General features: G+C 38.9%; 1 protein-coding gene across 4 annotated transcripts in view; it reads left to right on the forward strand.

Annotated features, from left to right (window-relative positions):
• The window catches only part of WDR20 (WD repeat domain 20), a 45244-nt gene that overhangs the window by 8997 nt on the left and 16102 nt on the right, over window positions 1-20145 (forward strand). For all 4 annotated transcript variants that reach the window (XR_010783898.1, XR_010783897.1, XM_066553025.1 and 1 more), the window contains exon 2: window positions 18528-18710. Coding sequence is in view for 2 of the 4 variants with exons in the window: in XM_066553025.1 (XP_066409122.1) it covers window positions 18528-18710 (183 nt within the window). In the remaining 2 variants the exon portion in view is untranslated. The remainder of the gene's footprint in view (window positions 1-18527; window positions 18711-20145) is intronic.

The raw sequence follows: 20145 nt of genomic DNA on the forward strand, positions 1-20145 counted from the left end.
CTATTGGCAACTGTCAGTAATATAGAAGAATAATTTTGCAATTTTTTTTACATACATTATTAAGATTTAAATTATAGTCTAAATGTTTGGATTTGCATATTTTAGTGGTTTGAATAGAAAATACTATTTCTTAACAACAACTTAATACTGTATTGTGAAGCCATAGGTGAAGACTTAGTGTGCATTTTTCTTCAGATTTTTGTCTTTCCTACAGAATAGTTTGATTTCATTTTCAGACTTCATTTTTAAATGAAGGTATTTCTAAAGGTTGCTTTTCTTTAGCCTTTTTAGTAAGAGAGTGGGCCAGAGACCTTCAATAGCTACCTGTTTGCACTTAAGGTGTCAAGAGGGTTTGTCTTTAAATACTGATTTTTGAGGGCAGGAATAGCTGCATGATTAGGCAATACCACTTTTGAAATTTGATATCATCTACTGCCAAATGCTGTATTTCTTACCTGTTTTGCAGCCCATTTTGCATTGTCATTTTGAGTCAATTTGAATTATTATTTACTGTCCATAAATAACTAAATAATATTTTTTTAAAATGTGCCTGATCAGTGTGATATATTGATCCAGGAGGTTTTTTCCCAAAGAAGAATTTCAGAAATACAGGGTGCAGCTTGTAAAAGTGAGATGCTTGTATTGACTAGAGAATTATTGCTATTTAATAGCATGAGATGTATATCTCAACAGGTGACTTCAGGAAATGTCTTGCTGTTACTTCAGTGTGAACTTGTGCTCCCTCCCCTCTGAAGGCAACTGTCCAGTTTCATTCGCATCAGTTTAACACAGGGGATGGCCTCTCCTGCCTTCAGCTGTGCAACTGTGGTCCCTTGTACAGACTAACTTCTGTCTGTGTGTCATGAGCTGTTTGCTGACACCTACAGAGTTTTAAGATGCTGTTCCAGGTGATGCTTCTGACCTAAGAGTGTTGGCAGAATAGCTTCTGTGCCAATGAAGTGACTGTTCAAGTGTAGTTCTGTGTTTTAGCCAAAATGCTGCCTCTGTAAATTCTCTAGATGGAGCTGGGATAGTTAAGCGTGGGCACATGTTAGCACTTCTAAATCAGAAAGATGGGGCAAACAACTGTTCTAAAGAACTCAAACAAATGCCCAGGTTAAGATGCTTTTAGTGATGCTCAGGGTGATCCATACTTCTCATTTTTAGAGTGACAGAGTACTGGTTACCAATGAGCTGCAGCAGTCCAGTGGCAGCTTGCTCAGTGCTCTGTGTGCTGCACTCTGAGGTCTCTGTTCCCTTGTACTGGCTTGGCCAGGCTCTGGGGGGCTTCTGTGAGAAGCCCAGGATGGACCTGCTGCTGGCCAAGGCTGAGCCCGTCAGGGATGGTAGTAACACCTCTGTGATAATATATTTAAGGAGAGAAAAGTTATTTTGCAGATGTATTTGCAGCCAGAGAGGAGCAGGGTGAGAACATGTGAGAGGATCAGCTCTGCAGACACCAAGGTCACAGAGGAGGGGCAGGAGGTGCTCCAGGTGTCAGAGCTGAGATTCCCCTGTGAGAACCATGGTGGGACAGGCTGTGCTCCTGCAGCCCATGGAGGCCCACAGGGATGCAGGGATCCCCTGAACCCTTGGAGCAGACCCACATCAGAGCAGGTGGATCTCTGAGAAGAGGCTGTGAACCTGCAGGAGGCCCAGGCTGCAGCAGGTTCCTGGCAGGGACCTGTGGACCCATGGAGGGAGGAGCCCATGTGGAGCAGGCAGGACTTGGGACTCTGCTGGAGTAGGCTGTGCCTGAAGGACTCGGATAGGAAAGGTTCATGGAGAACTCTGTGCTGTGGGAGGGACCCCACCCTGCAGCAGGGGAAGGACTCCTCTCTCTGAGCACTGTGATGAACTGACTGCAGCCCCCATTCCCTGTCTCCCTGTGCTCCTGGGGAGGAGCTACAGCTAGGAACAGGGGAGGAGTGGGGAGAAGGTAGTTTTAAGGTTTGTTTTTACTTCTCATTATCCTGCTCTGATTTTCTTAGTAATAAATTCAGTTAATTTCCCCAGGTCAAGTCCGTTTTGCCCATGACAATAATAGGTGAGTGATTTCTTCCAGTCCTTAGCTCATGAACCTTTCACTATATTGTTTTCTCCTCTGTCCAGTTGGGGAAGGTACTGATAGGACATCTTTGGTGGGTGTTGGCATCCAGCCAGGGTCAACTCACCACACACCTTCTGCAAAAACATGTTGGACTGGCATTGATCTGGTTAATGTGTGTATTGTGTTTTGTTAGTCCTAAACTGATGGAAGCATTGTGTGTACATAAGAGGGAGTCAAAGGGGAATGCTGGTAGGATCAGGGCCTGGAGAAGCCCAGTCTTAGGAGCCTGGAAGCAGCTTTTGCTGTGCTCATCTGGGAACCTTTTCTTCATTTCTATCTCCCCTATTTAGTAGGTATCTTGCAGTGTGGCACTTGCCGTGCAGATTGATACAAAGGAGAGTTTAGATTTGGAAAGTGTGTGAACATCAGTGGTGGTTAAAGGTGTGATTATTTTTGACAGCAGAGATCCCTGGTGTGCCTGGTATCAGTCTGCCCATATCAGTGGGTGGGATGATTCAAGAGCTGGGCTGTGTGGGGTGTCCTCACAGTCTCCTGGGAGGACCTTTAGCAAAACGCCTGCCCTGTGGGCACTCCGTGGGCAGCACTGTGTCTGTGAGGTCTCTTGGCGACAATGGACAGTCTGATCACTCCCTCCTACACTTGAGACAGAAATCGCCCTGAGGAAAGAGACAGTGTTGTGTGACCATTTGGTATGTGGAATACTTTTAGCCCTTTGATGGTAATTTTTAAAGAAAATTATTAATGGCAGGCAAAAGGTTGTGGGTTTTTTCACATAATATCTATACCAGTGAAACTGCCAACACTTATTATTACTTAAAATATCTTAATACTTTGCTTACTTTAAAAGAAATATTTTTATTGAGAAAGCAAGTGCCTGAATGGAACATATTGCCTTTTGTTCTAAAAATTCTGAAGGAGGATTCTGCTTTTCAGACTGGGTGATATCCTAGAACTTGTACACATGGGGTTGTGGGAAATCAGAGTTCACTATATTTGTTTTAGGGATTTGGATTTGATACTCGTTTGCTAGTAGCTGTGTTTGTTTTGCAACACTTTTCATCTTATTGGGCTGGATTGTAATGAAATGTCTTCAGCCCCAGAAGGAAGAGACATTGCAAATTAACAACTGCAGGACAATAGAGCAAATATGTTATTTCATCTGTCTGTTACTGTATATGACCACAAAAAGCATAATCCAGTGGGCCTCATGCTGGTTTTGGAGCACAGGTTATACATTTGTGCAGTATTTTATTCACATAACTTCTATGGGACTGTTCTGGTGCTCTTAGGATGAGAGCCAGCTCCATCTTATTTTTAGTACTAAAGTAATTAGGTCTTTGTTCTAGTAATATTTTCTTAACATGCTGCAACATGATGGAATAATTGATAAAAACTCTATCAAAAATGTCCAGCATTCCTGTAGGACTTGCAAAATCCAACAGTAGCCAGAAGAGACATAATTCAGACTTGCTGGACAGATGTGACAGTGTCCCATTTGACTTTTATTGAGCTTTGTAATGAAAAATTATAAATTGATTAGCAATTAACTGCTACAGTGAAATAAGTTTCTATAGCAACAGGGCAGTGCAGGGTACAATTATTCAGACTGCTTTCCTTACCAGATAATTTTTTCTTCCAAGCACTGAGTTTACACTGTTGGACTAAAACATTGTTTTATTATAGCAACGCATAATCCTCAGCTTTTGCTGCTCTTGCCTTTTAATTTTTTTTTCCTTCGTAAAGAAATAAATTTTCCTCTTATGAGCTGGAAAAGAAATGGAAGAAACTTTCTGAGATAGCAGTGTGGTAGACTGGTGGAAACTCAACCTGCAACTATTTGCCTGTATGTTATTAGTATAATGAATGGAGTTATATTGAATATATTGTTATGCAGTATGAATTCCTATTTCACGAAACTAAACCTGGTCTAATTTAATAATAATGGTGATCATATAATAGCTTGCAAATTTCAAGTAAATAAATTTAGATAAGTTGTAATGCTCATTCCCTGAATCAGCCAGATGTGGGGGTTTTTTTATTTGTTATTTTTGTGTTTAAAGTCTCTGTATTTGTTTTTTGGTTTCAATACTTCTGAATACCTTTAAAGAGAGGAATATTCTACTTTAATCTTCACTCTTAAAATTGGAAAACATTAGGATTTTGTCAAGGGACTGCAGGTGTTTTGGGTTTTTTTGCTGTAGAACACACTCATAAAGCCAACTTTTAAGTGTTACTATATTTTGATCTTTTTAAAGTTAGAGGAGATGAAATTTTAACAACTTAAGTGATGAAGCTACAGCAGTCTTGTTTTTTTAACAGGACTCTTAGTTTTGAGTTAAGTATTTTAAATACACTTCAAATGTCTGATCGTGTGGAAGAAAAAACAAAAGCAGTTTTTGCTTTTGTCAGTCAGCCTCAATGTTTGCTGTTGTGTTGCACAAGTGCATTTTTCCAGTGTTGTAACAAAACCATACCATTGTTTTAGAAAAGAAAAAAGTAGGATTCAAAGGTAAAGTGAAAGTACTGGCTTTGAATGAGTGACTGACTGGAACACTGGTCCAACAGGTCGGGTAACTTTTGTGTGTGTGCACGGGGAGGAGGTGATCAACTTAGAGATGATGATGCCATTCAGTCATGCAATGTTTCCAGTTTGCTCCATGTTTTGGGTGCCATCTAAAAGCAGTCTGCCAGCTCTAATTTAAATAAGTGTTGCCTTTAACAGGTATGATTTTTTAACCAGTTTTGCTTGCAGAGCTGAGCCAATTTAAACAATTTCCCAGTGAAAGTAACTTACTAAGTGTTTAATAAATATTGCAACCGAGTGTGTGAACCAAATGAGAACAGCTGCTGAATTGTGCCAGAATGTGTGGTTTGACTTGGAATCCATTTGATATTTACATACCTATTTTCCACATTTTAATTTGTTTTGTACATCTAGTACATATATTCTTATCTCTGTTAAGCTCATCTGAATTATGCCTCACTCATAGTGTTAAAAAAGGTGAGAAAGACTGATTATAAGTGTAGGCAAGAGTGTGACTAGACTGTAGGAGGAAATAAAGGGATCCACTGGAGAATAAGGAGCAAGAAGGAGATCAGAAAGGTAACTATTACTTTTTTACTTTAGAGCTATGAATCTCTTTTAAGGTACTAAGAGAACTAGAATTATAGTTGGCTAAGCATAAATATTAAGTGAGACTTGCAGAACTTAATTATGAAGTGTAGTTAAGGAAAGAAATAATTGTTACTGTACACTTCACTTTCTCAGTTCCTCAAAAGTGAAGAGACTAAAATGTGTGTTTCAATGCCTTCCAGCCTTTACAGAAGGTGATGTGTTCTTCACATAGCTTGTGACAGTCCATAAGTAGTATTCCAGCACAAACTTTATTTAGTGCCTGTGAATATTTGGAATGCTCTGTGCTATTCTGAAATCAGTTGCTTTTTAATTCACTCTGTTCCTAACAGTGAAAATTTCTGCTGAAAACCTTCTGACTGCCTTTGGCTGAGTGACTGGCAGGTATTTTTGCAAGGCTTATCCTGGATTGTATTCACATAGAGAAAAACATGCAGGAGTGCAATTCAACACATACCCCACCACCACAACAACAACAACAACAACAACAAATCCCCGTTCAGTTTTAGCTTTTGTAACTCTTACATTGTAGACTTCTTTGTTAGAGATTCTTTTTTGTTTTGCTGAAAGTAAAATGTTGTCTCCCTTTGGTGGGAAAACATTAATGTATAAGATGTATATATAGCCAGCTTTATTTGAAGTTCAGGCATTCAGCCTTTGTAGTGTAACACTTTGGTAGTAAAGGAGAGTTGTAATTTACTAAGTTCATGTCCTTGAATGAAGTGGAAATTCAGTTCCATATATAAGACATTAAAATTGAGGGAATTTTAGAACTTGGAAATTCTGTTACAAAATGTTGAGAGAATTAAAAGCTAAGTTCTTTATATCTGAGACAACCATTGGGAAGAGACCTTCAAGTTGAGGTCTTCTAGGAGTGGTTTTGGAAATAATTGAATTGGTGACACTGATACAGAGAAGCAATAGCAAGTACTTTGGGACACATCACTGGTTCATAATCAGAATTTCTTTGTAAGGAGAAACAAGCTGATACCATAGCCATAGATGAAGTGAAAATTCATTGAAGAAATCCATAGGGAATTTTTGCTTCAGCAATAAAACTTTGAGAAGATGATACACAGAGTGTAGTGTTGATTACAAGCTGAGCCAGCTTGTGATACAGCTGTTGAAGGCTGAAGGACATAAATGCAATTCAGAGATGTATCAAACGAGGTTTAAAATAGAAATAAAGAAGGTCTTTATTGCCATTATACTAGGCATTGAGAAGATGGCTTTAATATTGCAAGAAATTCTGGTTGCTTGTGTTGAAGGTGATTTTTAACTCCTGCTACTGAAAGAGGATGGAGTCTAATGTAAAACTGGAGAAAGAGGTGTGTGATTTTAATTTTCTGAGCAAAATAATAAGTCACTAAATACAGTTTTTGTCACACTATAAGAAGAGAGGAAAGAACGGAGAGAATAAATAATACAAAACCTTCCCTGGATGTATGAAACATTACCAGATCTTCCACAAATCCCAATCATGCAAAATCTACTATTAATTTGGAATTATCCTGCTTTTTGACTAGCCCTGCTGTAACCAGTTACTAATAGTTGAACTGCAGAATGAAAATACTGTGACCCTAAGGGAAGTACAGAATAGGTTTTAACAAGAGGCAGAATGTTTCCCCCAGAAGCTTCTTAGGGCTGAGCCAGATGAACAGAGTGAATGAAGGCAATTTATTTTTAGTGATACAAATCCAACTCTCTGTGTGGTACCCAGTGAGGCCACCTTACTGGCTTTCAGATCAGGAGAGGAAAGGACTGTAAGAGACTGAGGAGCTGCAGGCAGTAATGTTCAGTGAAAAAATGGATGTACAGCTCACTTGGCAGATATCATGGAAAGAGCAAGAGATTTTTAATGGTAACTAAATGGATGCTAGAGTATCTCACTAGTTTTGTGGGGAAGCTTTAGGAGGGGATTTTGTATTTTGTGTATTTTTGGAGGTGGTTTTCTATATTCTGAGTCTCCATTTATACAACAGGCATGAAGGTCAGAACTATTTCATCCTGTCTTAAACCATGAGCAGAGTAAAGGATGAGATTTTAACTGGTGACCAGCCAGCTTTTTTTTTTTTTGCTTTTTTTTTTTTAATCATATGGTGTAGTGACACTGAAAAATATGAGCAGTAAGCCTGTTTTCTCAGGTTTTCCTAATATGTTTACTTACTTTTAAATAAAATTTTACTATGCTGAGGTATTTGGCAGGTTTTGTAGGAAGTGGAAAAGATTCTTGTGCTTAAAACAGATGTTTTCTCATGATCCTGTGTTTGAGAGAAATGTTTGAAGAAAGATCTTTCTTCAAAATGGAAACTAAAAGAAGCAAGCAGCTGTGCTTTGGCTTTGCCCTGTTAGTGTTAGTCCTGGAACTTCAAGTTAGGCAGTTGCCTGGCCCCTCTTGCACTGGAACAGAGCAGTTTTCCACCAGGGAAACAATGCAGAAAACAGTCTTTCCCATTCAAATGTACTCCTGGAGCAAATTCTCCTTTCGGACATGAATGCAAACTCTTCTTTCGGAGGGGAGAAGATAGAGTCAGATAGAGACTGCTGTTCTAATGTAGTTCCTTATAAATTGAGTGTACTCCTCCCATCTGAGTGCATTCTCTTTATCTGGTAGCTTTTTACTTGCCTCTTTGGCAAAGAAGTTTCATTACTACCCTGCCATTTTAAACAACAGCAAAAATCCTTTGAGGTTTGTGATACAAGGTGGGTCTCCAGTATGAGAATGGCTGCTTCACTCTTTGGAGTGCTGAAGGATGTTAATGTATCTTGATCAATATGCAATGCTAAACAGTTGAATGGAATTTCAAGTAGAGGCTCAGGCTGCTTGGTTACCATGGCAAACACAGTAGGAAATTCATGCCAAAGTTTGGAAACAAAGATACGCAAAAGAAAACTTGTAAACTGAAGTAATCACTTTGGAGAGCAGATATACTTGTTTATAATTTATTATAGTCCGGTTCCCAAAGAATACAGTTTTAAAATCCTATTTTATTAAGCAGATCTTAATTGCCAGTCCAGAGTTTTGCACAAAGGAGGCAATATTCACAAGCAGGGAAGAGTGACATTCTTTGTTGGCTTGCCCTCTAACTGTAAGGGCATTGAGTGAATAGAGTAGCCTCTTGGAGACAGAGGAATTGAATTACTTAAGTACTGTAATCAAGGTTGACATATTTTCAGTGTGCAATGCCTTGTTTCACAGATGACTCAGTCTTGTCTCTCTAAAATTTGTCTGTGTTAATGATTATATGTATGTTAGATCACATATGTATGCTGTGTAAATATATATATATGATCTTTGTGTATTTCATGGTTTGTCTATCTTCCTGATTGCATATATATCCTTTAATTACTTGTGTATATTAAAGATCTTGCCATATTTAATTCACTTTCCCACAGTTGTTTGTCTTAAGCCTTGCTACCTGTAACCAAGGTCTTTATGTGAGTATTTTAATGGGGTGATTTTCAGTTTGATAGGTTCCCTGTGTAATCAGCTTACTGTGAACACAGTATTTGGGTATTGTAGTCCTGTCAGGATGTTGTGGCAAATCTGATCCTTTTGCATGTGACTTGCTGTACAGTTTTCCATAGGTGTGGGCACATGCAAATCATGCAGTTATTTTTCTCTTTCTGAATGTAAACTAGTATGTATATTTCCATGTATCTTCCCCAAGGTCTCATCCCCCAAAGGGAAGCTGTTACACAGAAAGCCAATCTGGGGCTTGAGGGAGACACTGCTTTTAAAGATTTTCTGAAGATCAAGGTTAGAGCTGGTGTTGGGCGCTGTGATCAGGAGCACCTACCCTAACATGTGACTCTACCTCATCACTTTATGCATTGCATAACATGGATTGGAGATTATGGTAGGCAGTTGGAGGCTCAGGGAAAGCAGTTTAGGTTATTACTGAGAAACTATGATGAATTTGCCTCTGTCTTTATAACACTTGGTCTCTTGGGAAGGGAGGCTTGCTGTTGTTATAACTGGGAAGTAGTGTTACTGGAATGTGAAATGTTGGAGGTGATGGAACAAACAGTTTATGAAATGGTGTTCAGGAGTTCTGGTTGTGAACAGTAACTTTTATATTGAATTACAGGTTAGTCTGCTTTTTGCTGACCTCTTTAAAAAGGACTTACTGAGCACTTTTTAATTAAAACAAAAGTGGAACGTGAAAACATCTGGAAGATTATACTAGGGCTTAATGCAAAGGAAAGTAAGAATTTAGAAGCCACAGGAAGAGAAGAATTGTGCCACTGATTAGCCACAGTAAATAAAATGTCTCATCCCACTAAGCTTAACATGGTAATTTATAGTTATGTGGTATATCTAACTTCAGGAGAAGTGAAAGGGGAAGAGCAGCAGAAGTTGAAGATGCACTGGTTTGACTGAGTAACGGGCCAGAGGCAGCTGTAAGAAACCTGGGAGGTGCAGTTAGGATACTTGAGTGAGCAGCAGTATGTGTTCCCACTAATCTCTTGGTGGCACACAGTGGAGGAAAATACTTGAGTCAGTTTGGAGCTATTACACAAGAAGAGTGGATTGATATTGGTGATTGCCTTAACTGATTAGTACTTGAGTTCTAACAAATATTTATTTCTTTAAGAAATGGAATGGAGAAGAATATTAGAAACAAGAATTGAATAAATCATGCAGCAATGTATAAATCAGTAAGTCCATCTCTTCTTATAGGTCTATAAAAATGTATTATTACATAGATATTCAGAGAAGTGGTGAAAATTGTGGCATCTGAAAACTTTTATGTAAATACTGAGGACAGGACTGGCTTACTCTAGTAATCAATATAAGTGCTGTGTATATGAGGAATATTAGACATCATTGTCTCTTCTTGGGAACAAGGTGGTGTTCAGTAAAATCAGAGTGGAACAAAATTCAGAAATTACACTTTTTTTCCCCACATATTAACTCATCAGGATACCTTGCTTCGGTAATATAAGTGAATAATGAACAGGAAGTGGGAGTTAAAATCTGGCAATTTTTTCAATTCCATACAGTAGTTAATGCAAAAAAAAATCCTGTGTTATTGAGCTTCCATATTTGCATTATAAATGACTTTGTGAAAAAAATCTAGGATGGACAATAATCCATTAATGCATCTGACTTCATGAGTTAACTTCTGGAACATATATCTGCCCACTGTTGAAGAAATGGTACTGGAGTAAAAAGTCCTTGCAAAAAAGTCCAGTGTGGAGTCCATGATTCTAAAGTATGTCTGTGCTAAATTGGTGTCTTAATTGTTAAGCCAATGAGGGGGAAACCAGTGTAAAAATGTGACCTGTCACCCATGGTTTATAAATACCCCAAGAGATCATTATTTTGAACTTAAAACTGCACAGTGAGATCTCTTTCTTATATATGTTCTTAAAAAGAGCTGAGTAGGGGGAGAAGAGGAGGAAGGTGTCTGCATCACATGCACAACATCCGTGATTCTGAATCAGGGTTCTGCTGGAGAGGTTTTTATCCAGCAGCCTAAGTTACAGTAGAGCCAAAGTTCTGCAGACCAGGCACTGGGAAGAGACAATAATGCTGATATCAGAGCTTCTTCTCCCTTCTTCTTAATAAAAAAAAGGCAAGTAATTGCTTAAACCAAAATAGAACATCTAATTCAGTTCATGTCTGTTGGGAATGTGTGATACAGTGACTTTATTCTGAGTTGTTTAATTAGCCGTTTACAGATTTAGTGTGACCACACGCAGAACACTGGAGTCATAGTCTCAATTTCTATCTGAGTTGATCATGTCATTAACTGGCATCCACGATGAGGGGAACTTTGCAAAAGGAACTGTGGAACACCTTTTGTTAGCGCTTCTTCAGCATGGGTCTCTGAGGGATTGTTTAGAGGCTCGAGAAGAGTTAAAGCTCATGTATTCTTTTTGTCTCATAGTAAAGCACTGTTGTGCAAAGTGTGTAATTCAAGTGCTTTTAGTGAGCAAAGGGAGCAGGTTTTCTTCTGCAGGTGTAATAAAAAATTGACTTTGTTAAATATGGAGAAACAAACACCTTTTGAAAAGTTAGAGTGTCCTGTCACTTGCCTGAAGTTTTAGTGGTTTGATTATAGTGCAGCTGAAGATGCTGGAGTTGCTTGAAGTGCTTCTGGTCAACTCTGTGGAGTGGGCAGGCTGTTGGGTTTCTCTTGGAGATGCTGAGCTCTCAGACCTTGTCAGGACTGACCAGGATGTGCTCTGGAGAGCTGTGTCAGGGTCAGTTCTTCAGAACAGTTTGGGTGTGACCTGGCTCTTTGAGCAGCACTGTCACAAGTTGTGTGTTCTGGTCTTTCACTCTAAAGCAGCAGTGTCAGCGTGGGTGAAAATTGAACCAAGTGAGTAAATAACACCTTGAACTGAAGATGCTTTAAGTTTCTAAAGGAACAGTTTCAGGGATTTCAGACCTCTCTTGGGTTATGACAGGTGGAGGCAGCAACAGCATTCTGTGCTCAGAAGACAGGGATTTTTGTGTGGAGGGGTTCAAAACCTTGTTCCAACTTCACTTAACCTCCCTGGCCTGCAGCAATTCAAATGTGTTGGTATTCTTGGACTGTTTTAGTGCCCTTTGCTCAGTCTTATAAATGAAGAGTAAGTTGATGCTGTATACACCTGTGAAGTGAAGGGGTCTTGCAAACAATTTTTTTTGAGTCTGCTGTTCTGAGGTTTTGAACACTTCTTAGAAATAAAAATATCTACTTTTTCTAGGGTTATTGGTAGTCTGGTGCTTTCACCTTAGACAACTTCCAAAAGAATGTGCTGATCTATACTGTAACCACAGAAATGTTTTGGTTTATGGCCTTACTAAAATGGAGTTAACATTGTTATGATAAGCTGTAAATCAAACAGTCCTTTATGTGTGTTCTTTATGGTGTTCACATCTACTTTCTTGATCTTGTCAATTATATAACCATGGGTTCAGTTAATATGACACAGATTTATTTCAAACCAGTGTGTGCTCTTTGCTCTGCTTGAGTGCTTAGAGTAATTCTTCTGGAAACAGAATATGATTATTTTATTGGATCCTTCAGAAAACTGCACTGATCTCTGCCTAAATATGGATTTATGTCCAGTTATCTGGTCTAGAGCTTTTCTCTAAATGTAGGTGGTCACAGTTGTCTGCTTTATGAATAAATGCTTAAATCTTGTTAAGTAATGTTTTTCTCCTTTCAAAAGTCATGTATGTCTTGTATGGCCCCAAGTGGGAATTAAATCTAGAAGGGAGAAGAATATCAAGTAGCTTCCCAAATTTGCAAGCGGCTTTGTACAAAATTGATCTTTAAGACTTTGTTATGGATGAATTGTGTGGAACACTTGAAAAAAAATTAGGTTAAATAAAATTACTTGGTGTCCCTGTTTTACTAGCAGAGCTGTTCTTACAGAGTATCCTAGAAACTGTCACATGCCTTAAGTGTTCCTGTTCAGCATTTAATCAAGTGCTTTGTAACTTATAAAAAACCTTCTGCAAAGATACAGGAACCCATTTATGAGGAATAGTATTGTGAGTGGCAAGCTATTGATGCTTCAGTTCATGGAGTTGGAAGATCAGCAAATTTGAAATGGAAAACTAAAAATAATATTTTTATTGAAGTTTAGAAATGTGACTTTAATATAAAGCAGGTACATTGAATGCAATCTAGAGACCTAAAATTTCCTTAGCATTAATGGCTTTGCAAGGCTCAGGAGACATTTAAAACTACCGTGTGTACACACACAACACCTATTATGCAACCCTTGAAACTAAGCACATCACTCAGGTATGGAAAAAGCAGCTCACATTTATTTAAGAAACCTATTGTGGCTATAAATAGGGCAACTTTACAAATGGTGATTATCTACTGGCTTTTTATTGAATCCTAATGAGAATTTTTACCCTTTTTTCCCCTTTCTTTCTCTTTGGTTTCTAAGTGAAAGCTGAGAAGCTTTTAAACTATTTTAAGTTTTTTTGGGGGGGGGGGGGGTGCTTCTGAAGTGAACATTTGTTGACCTGTACAGTGCCTGAAAGGTTTGTGTACCTGAATGTGAGTTCTTGCCAGACTTTAAAATTTCTGCCGAGAAAGCCAAATCAGCAGTCTGTCAGCTTAGGTGCAGTTATATTTGTAGCAGCCAGTTTGCTACTGACAGGCTGTGGCACTGTCAGCTGCACTGAAGAGTGTTTTGTTAGGGCTTTGTACTTGCAGGAAGTGTTGCCTGGACTTTCTGTTGTGTATTTTATATAAACTAAGCAGAACTTTTGCCCTACATCAGTGGTCTTTATAGGGAAAGACAACCAACTTGTTCCTGGAGTTTTTTTGCTTCCTGAATTTCCTTTATGATGCAAACCAGAGCTGTTAAGTAAGCTGGGAGTGGCCCTGTTGCTGCTGCTTTGGTTGATCCTAAGCTTAGGATTCCAGGGCTATTCAGGTGGGAAGGAAGCCCTGAGAGTCTCCGGTCTAACCTGCCCCAAGCAGGGTCAGCTGTGAGATCAGATCAGCTTGAAACAACGGTGATGTAACTAAAAATTATTCTGTTGCCAATATTAAGTGATCTCTATTTGGGCCGTATAACCAAAAAATCTGAAAGTTCGCTCCTGTGTTAATAAAGTGGAGTGTGAAGTATTGACTCTGGTATTTCTGTCACAAACTTGTGTACAGAAACAAGGAATGGAGTTGGCCAGAAGATTCTACAGAAGTGCCTGGGGTAGCTCTGCTTTCTTGTGTTCCTCAGTGGTCCCTGTCCTTTGGCATATCTGCAGGAAGGAGAAGGAGACCAGCACAGACGTGGAGGAAGAATAAACAAGTTTAGTTTTCCCTGTCCTTGCTATGCAGTGAGCAAGTCAGGGAGGGTTCTGCCCTATTCACAGGAGATGGTGTAAAGCAGAGGGCTCCAGCAGGGGTTGCCTTGCCTCTTTTTTCAGCCAAATTTTAAAGAGCATCTGTGAAGTTCTAAGAAACTCACTTAGTAATAATTCTAAGAATTGATTTCTTCTGTTACCTGTACACAATAAGCATATTAAGCTCAGTTTTCTCTTTCCCTAGACCAGGGAGCATTAAATCCCTGGACAGCAAGGTGTGGAAGAGGTAGGAGGTTACAGGTAGTCAGTTACAAATTCCAAGCTCCAGAAATACTGAGAAAATTGTTTTCAAAAGTACATTGTCTTGGTTCTTGTGTGTCTTCTCTTTTATTGTGCACTAGAGTTGTACATACATAGGCAATCTGTAATCTGCTGTTCAAGATCAATTAATTCTCTGGACAAGAGAGATTTTCTTAAGAGGATTTTTTGGCAGTAAAATTTTTATTAAATGCTTCACTATTCTGTCTCAATCTCACAGCTATGACCCATTGAAAGCCAGTCTCCTGGCAAATGTAATATTAAATACTATGAAGTATCTAATGGAAGCCTTTTCATGAATGCAATTGAAATTACCTGGAATAAATTAATAAAGTAATTAATTTAATATCTTGGCAATGTTTTCAGCTTGGAAAGAATTGCAGCATGTATGACACATTTCATTCAAGTAAAATTTGCAGAAAGCTGCAAATGTAAGTTAGGAAAAGTAAAGATACAGGAAGAAATAACAACTGTCAAGGAGTGTGATTAAACAGTGACTTAAAATAATGTGATTCACTGTTTAGACAATCTTATTATGAAAGCTCTAAGTCTTGGATCAATAAAATAAATCTTGGATAGATCTTTGGCTTTGACCTTAGAGTTACACACAGCTACAGAACCAAGGTTATTGATGCTCATCCTAATCAGGCATTTCAGACATCAGAATCTGAATGCTTAAAATTTGCTTCAAACCAAGGCAACTGTTTTTTGTTGGGTTTTTTTTCCCATTTTTTTCTTAATGTTTATGTAGTTAAAGCTATGATTAATATGTTCCATTTGACTGCCCTTCTACTGGAAGTCATGAGTCCAGAGTAAATGGGCTACTGTTAAACTGTTAGATTTTTTTTCTTCCCTCCCTCCCCAACAGAATAGGAATAGTTTTGTTAAAACAGTGTGCTGTGAGAGTTTAATAAATAAGAATAGGAAGTCCCTCAAACAGTTACATGGTTCATGTTTTATTTCTAGAGTATGAATTCATCATGCAAACCTAAATGTTCGATTTTTCTTCTGTGAGCAATTTTTCTTCTGTGAGCAAATCTACTTCTCTTAAAGTAGAATTTTAATCTCCTCAGAGACAGGACCTGGGAGCTGTTGATGCCCAAGGTACAGCAATTTTGTTCACTGGCTTTATACAGGTGTGTGAGGTTCCTGTTGTTGCCCAAAAGCTGTTACTCCTTGTCTCTTTGCCCAGGGGGTGCAGTACCTGTGTCTGAAGGAACAGACTTTGAGCACAGGTACCAGTTGGCCAAGGTGCCAGTCCCAGAGCCTTGGTTAGCTGAGATGTACTTCAAGGCTTGCACAGGGAAGGATGGTCTTGATATTCCTTGCCTTGCATCAGCTGCCCCATTGTGCTTTCAGTTGTGATTACTGAAAGTGTTGCTCTCATCCTGAATCATCCACAATTGAGGGAGTTTCTCAGATGGACAGGCTGGAATAGTGCTGAGTGTTTTTCAGAAGGAAATGTTAAAAGCATTGGGACAGGAAGTCCCAGATAGCTTGCTGCCAGCTGCCATGGTGAGGGTGTCTGCTTCTGTGCTTTTAATCTCCATGCCTGGAAACACTTAATCCCAAGGTTTTTTGGGGTTTTTTCAAAGTAGATCACCACTTCTAAGTGGGGGGCAGTTCATATCACCTTGCTCAGTAGAGAGTGTCAGATCCAAGGATTTGACAGTTTTTTGTGGACAAGATCTCATGTAAAAGCTCTTCTCTGAGAATGGCATCTTTCACAAAATAGCAAATGGGTTTAGTGGTGAGCTAATGAAAAGCTGACTCCCATGCATGATTGAATTTTATGAGTAAGCACTTCTCTTGTTCTTAGCAAAATCCAATAGCAACCTTCATGCAGAAATAAAGAAAATGTCTCCTAGTTGCTGTGCCCATTGATTCTTCTCTCTTTCAGTTAAGAGAGATGTAGACTAAAGCAGTGTTTTAGTGCTTGTAGATTTGACTTATCTCCATGAGACAACTGTGCTGTAACTGGAAGCAGTAGCTGCATGTAAATAAAAGGCAAGGCATCCCTGTCAGCAGAAGCCTGGTTAATTCTGGGTTGAATTAGTTTATTTATACTTCATTTAAGTTCAGACAGATTCTCACTGCCATCTGGTTCCCAGAGAACAGCTAGAATAAGCACAGTGAAGTCTGTGCTTAGATTTAATTTATCAGAATTTCATGTGTTGCTAGGTCTGTTACCACACAATTTCATGCGACGGGGAACTTGTCACACCGAAGTTGTTGGACAACAAAAACAAAAGCTAGTGATGTAAAACCTCACCCAGACAAAAGAGCAAGGTGTAGTTTGAACATAGCCACCTATTTATTGATTCTTTGCTGCTTCAAGGGACAATGAGGATTCAGAGGAAGGTGGTAATGCCTGTGTCCTCTGCTGGCTGGGACAGTCTGTGGTTCTCTGCTCATTCAGTAGGATTCAGGCCAATAATTTTTACTTTAGAATGGATCTTTGTTCTTAGCATTGAGTCCTGCTGCAACTTCTGTCCAGAGGAGAGAACTTTGAGTCTCACAGGTTTGCTTTAATTCTGCTTTATTTGAGGTATGGCTATGTGTTTGTGTAGCTTGCTCTTCCAGATAGAAATGCTACCCCAATTCTGAGAGTTCTCTCTTGACATCACTTGCTTATAGTGGTACAGGACAAGGGAATGCTACACAGTCTTAAGACATAACTGCAAGGCCTTTAGGATTTGATTTTTCAACTTCAGATCACAGATTTACATCAGCCTGTGAGCTGGAGAATGCTCTGTGGCAGGCATGCACATTATCCTGCCATCTCCCAGTAGAACTAGTATTCTATTTAATTTCTCCTTGAAGAGGTATTGGTAATATTCTCTTTTAGCTTAAAATGGATCTCTGGACTCTGGGGAATAACCTTTTAGTCTGCTGACTTTAAAAATTGTAATACCTCATCTCATTTTGGAGTTTGTAACGAGGAGACCGTACACCTGATTAAACTGGTTTATAATATATGCTGCAAAACATAAGTGCAGCTTTAATACTGTTGTGTATAAGTGCTCGTCATGCATATCCTGTAGTTAAATTTGCCTTGGAAATGGCTCACCTGTGTAGCTGGTTAGGATTTTTCCCTACTGACAGGTCTAGTTTCTGTCTGTGTAGCTCTATGAATACCAAAGATGTGCTACTCTTCAGTCCTTGTCCTCCAAGGTTTAATGCTCTGGAGCAATTCTATTTTATGTGAAGCTTGTTTACTTTCTCTTTTATTGCTGGCCTGATTTCCTCTGACTAAATAACTGAAAAAGTATATATCAAAATTAGAATCTGAGCCCCAAATCACAGCTATGTCTGAGGCCTGTAATATTGTTTGAGTATCTGCAGCTTTCTAATTACAGACTCTGAACCTCGTAAATAGGGAGGTTAAAAAACAAGGTTGAACCTGGTGTATGATCTTGCATATTAAAAGTGTGGGGTTTAATCTCTGGATGATGAAAGATTTAGTTGTCTGTTCAGAAGTGATATGGGGATAAACACGGGTGACACAAGTGAGGGAGCATTTTAAATTGCTTTTCTGTTCCTTTTGATTCTTCTGACACTTAGTGCTAGATCTTAATTTGTTTATATTGAAATTCCTCAGTTTTGTTAGCACTTATTTTGTCTGAGCTATATTTGAGTTTTGTTTTCAGAAGTAAATTACTTTGTAGCTCAGTGGTGTAAAATGTATTTTATAATCACAGGATCAGTATCTTGAATCACTGTTCTTAGAAAGTGCTCTCTTAGGAGCTGGTTGATCATTTTTTTGTGATTATGGAGAACAATATCATTTGTTTGCCTGTTGTTAAAGGATAGACTTAGAGTTCAAGAGTTGTATGATTGAGAATATGGTATTTTTAATGCTAAATTGGTTGTACTCAATACTAGGAAAGTGCTACTAGAAAAGTAGAAGATGCCTTGTCTCTGTGATGGCTCTTGTGGCAGGAGAAGCCTTCTGGTATCTTGAGGATATCTCACAGGAGCCTTTGTGCTATGGAGTGGTTGTCATTGGTTTGTCACGTGCTGTAGGTGCCAAGGCAAGGGCAGGAGTAGTTTGTACACTTGCTTGATATAGAGAAACATTTTGATACGATCTTGGATGTCTCATAAATGCAGAGCTGCTTTTTAAAGTAGGGTTTTGTGACTGCATAAATTGTAGTGTGGTATGAACATTGTTTTCAAACAGATGTGGTTATGTGCACATATTGTGATAAACTGAATTCTGTTTGCTCTCTTTGCAGGCTGCGGACTTGAGTAAACCAATAGACAAAAGGATATACAAAGGAACACAGCCTACATGCCACGACTTCAATCATTTAACAGCCACAGCAGAAAGTGTGTCTCTTCTAGTGGGCTTCTCTGCAGGCCAGGTCCAACTTATAGACCCTATTAAAAAAGAAACTAGCAAATTATTTAATGAGGAAGTAAGTAGAAATCTTAATATTGTTGCATGCAATGTATTTGTGATATTGAAGTTTCTAGATTTTCAAAGTTCAGTAGATGTGGCTCCATTTGCCTGTGTAGCTTATTGTTCAGTCACTGCCTTTGTTTTTCAGCTGTTCCATTGGCTTGGAGTACTTACATAAAAATGTTATTCATTGTGAAAAGATAAAGGCATCCTGTGGGGTTTAAGATTAAAAATTAGCATTTTCTAGTTTGGGTAATACTGTAACTAGCATTGAGGACAGTTTACAGATTGAAATAAGGTCTACAAATGTAAATGTTGCTGTGTGTGCTCTAAATTCAGCTGTTTCTGAGGCTTCTGGATTGCCATTGAAGAAGAAAATTTTAAGCTGCTATTGAACTCATATTTTATACTCAGAATATTAAATAAGTTAAAAATACACATTTTTATGGTTGGGGCATTACAGCAGAAACTGCCTATATTCCTAAAGGCTTGCTTGGATAAGAGTAGGCTATAAAGCTGAGTGCACAGAAATGCTGAGGGTTTATGATGTCTTGGCCATGTGATGTTCAGAAGGAAACTCTCCATCTGCTTTTTCTGTTGCTGCAATAAGGAAAGAGAAGGAGTACTATGGGGAGCATTAATGCCAAGTTACAGAACCACTGCCTCTGAGTATCTGGTAGCATTGGCATTCTCAGAGGAGTAAGTGTCCAGATGCTAATAAGGAAAGAAATCTGGTAACTGGGATGACTTGTGACAGCATTTTCTGCAGAGGATAAGCTCAGGGAATTCGGGTGGTTTGGGGGAGGTTACTTTCTTTTGGGGATTGTTCTTCTGCTCCTTTTTTGTTTTAATTCAGTTCTGTAGAGAGGTTTGCAGGCCTCTTGGTTGGCTTTGTTTGTTTGTTCTTCTCTCCTTTTTTGAAACTTCACATCTGGATTCAAACTTCACAGATGAAGTTAAGCCTTGCTCAGCTTTCAAAGTATACCTTTCCTGCCTCAGAGAGATGTGTTGCCTTCCTCCTTCCTTGTGCAAAGAAGACTGAAGTATTGTTCTCACTGGGGATGTTTTATAATTAGATCTAATTCCTCCTCAGTTTTCTAAAAGTAGCAACATGTAGATCAGAAGAGGGGCGTTTTTCTTCCTACCTGGCCTTGTCCCAACTGCTCTGCCTCTGCTTGTGTTGAGTGGGAAATAGTGCTGGAGAATCTTTTAATGAATCTTTTGTCTGTTGGTAAAAACCTCTGTATAAGTAGTTGAATTGTTAATTTTAGCATTGTCCTACCACCGCCACCCACCCCTCCAAAAGTGTCTTATTTATTCTTGTACAATAATATTGTAAGTATTAAGAAGGGTATCAGACATACTCTAAACAGCTGGTTTCATTTCACAGAGTAGTTCCCACTCCTGTAGCTGAGCTGAGTTCCTTTGAGAAAAACTTCTGCTGGAATAGT

Source organism: Molothrus aeneus, chromosome 6 (assembly GCF_037042795.1).
Source record: "Molothrus aeneus isolate 106 chromosome 6, BPBGC_Maene_1.0, whole genome shotgun sequence".
In the NCBI taxonomy this organism is placed as follows: Eukaryota; Metazoa; Chordata; class Aves; order Passeriformes; family Icteridae; genus Molothrus; species Molothrus aeneus.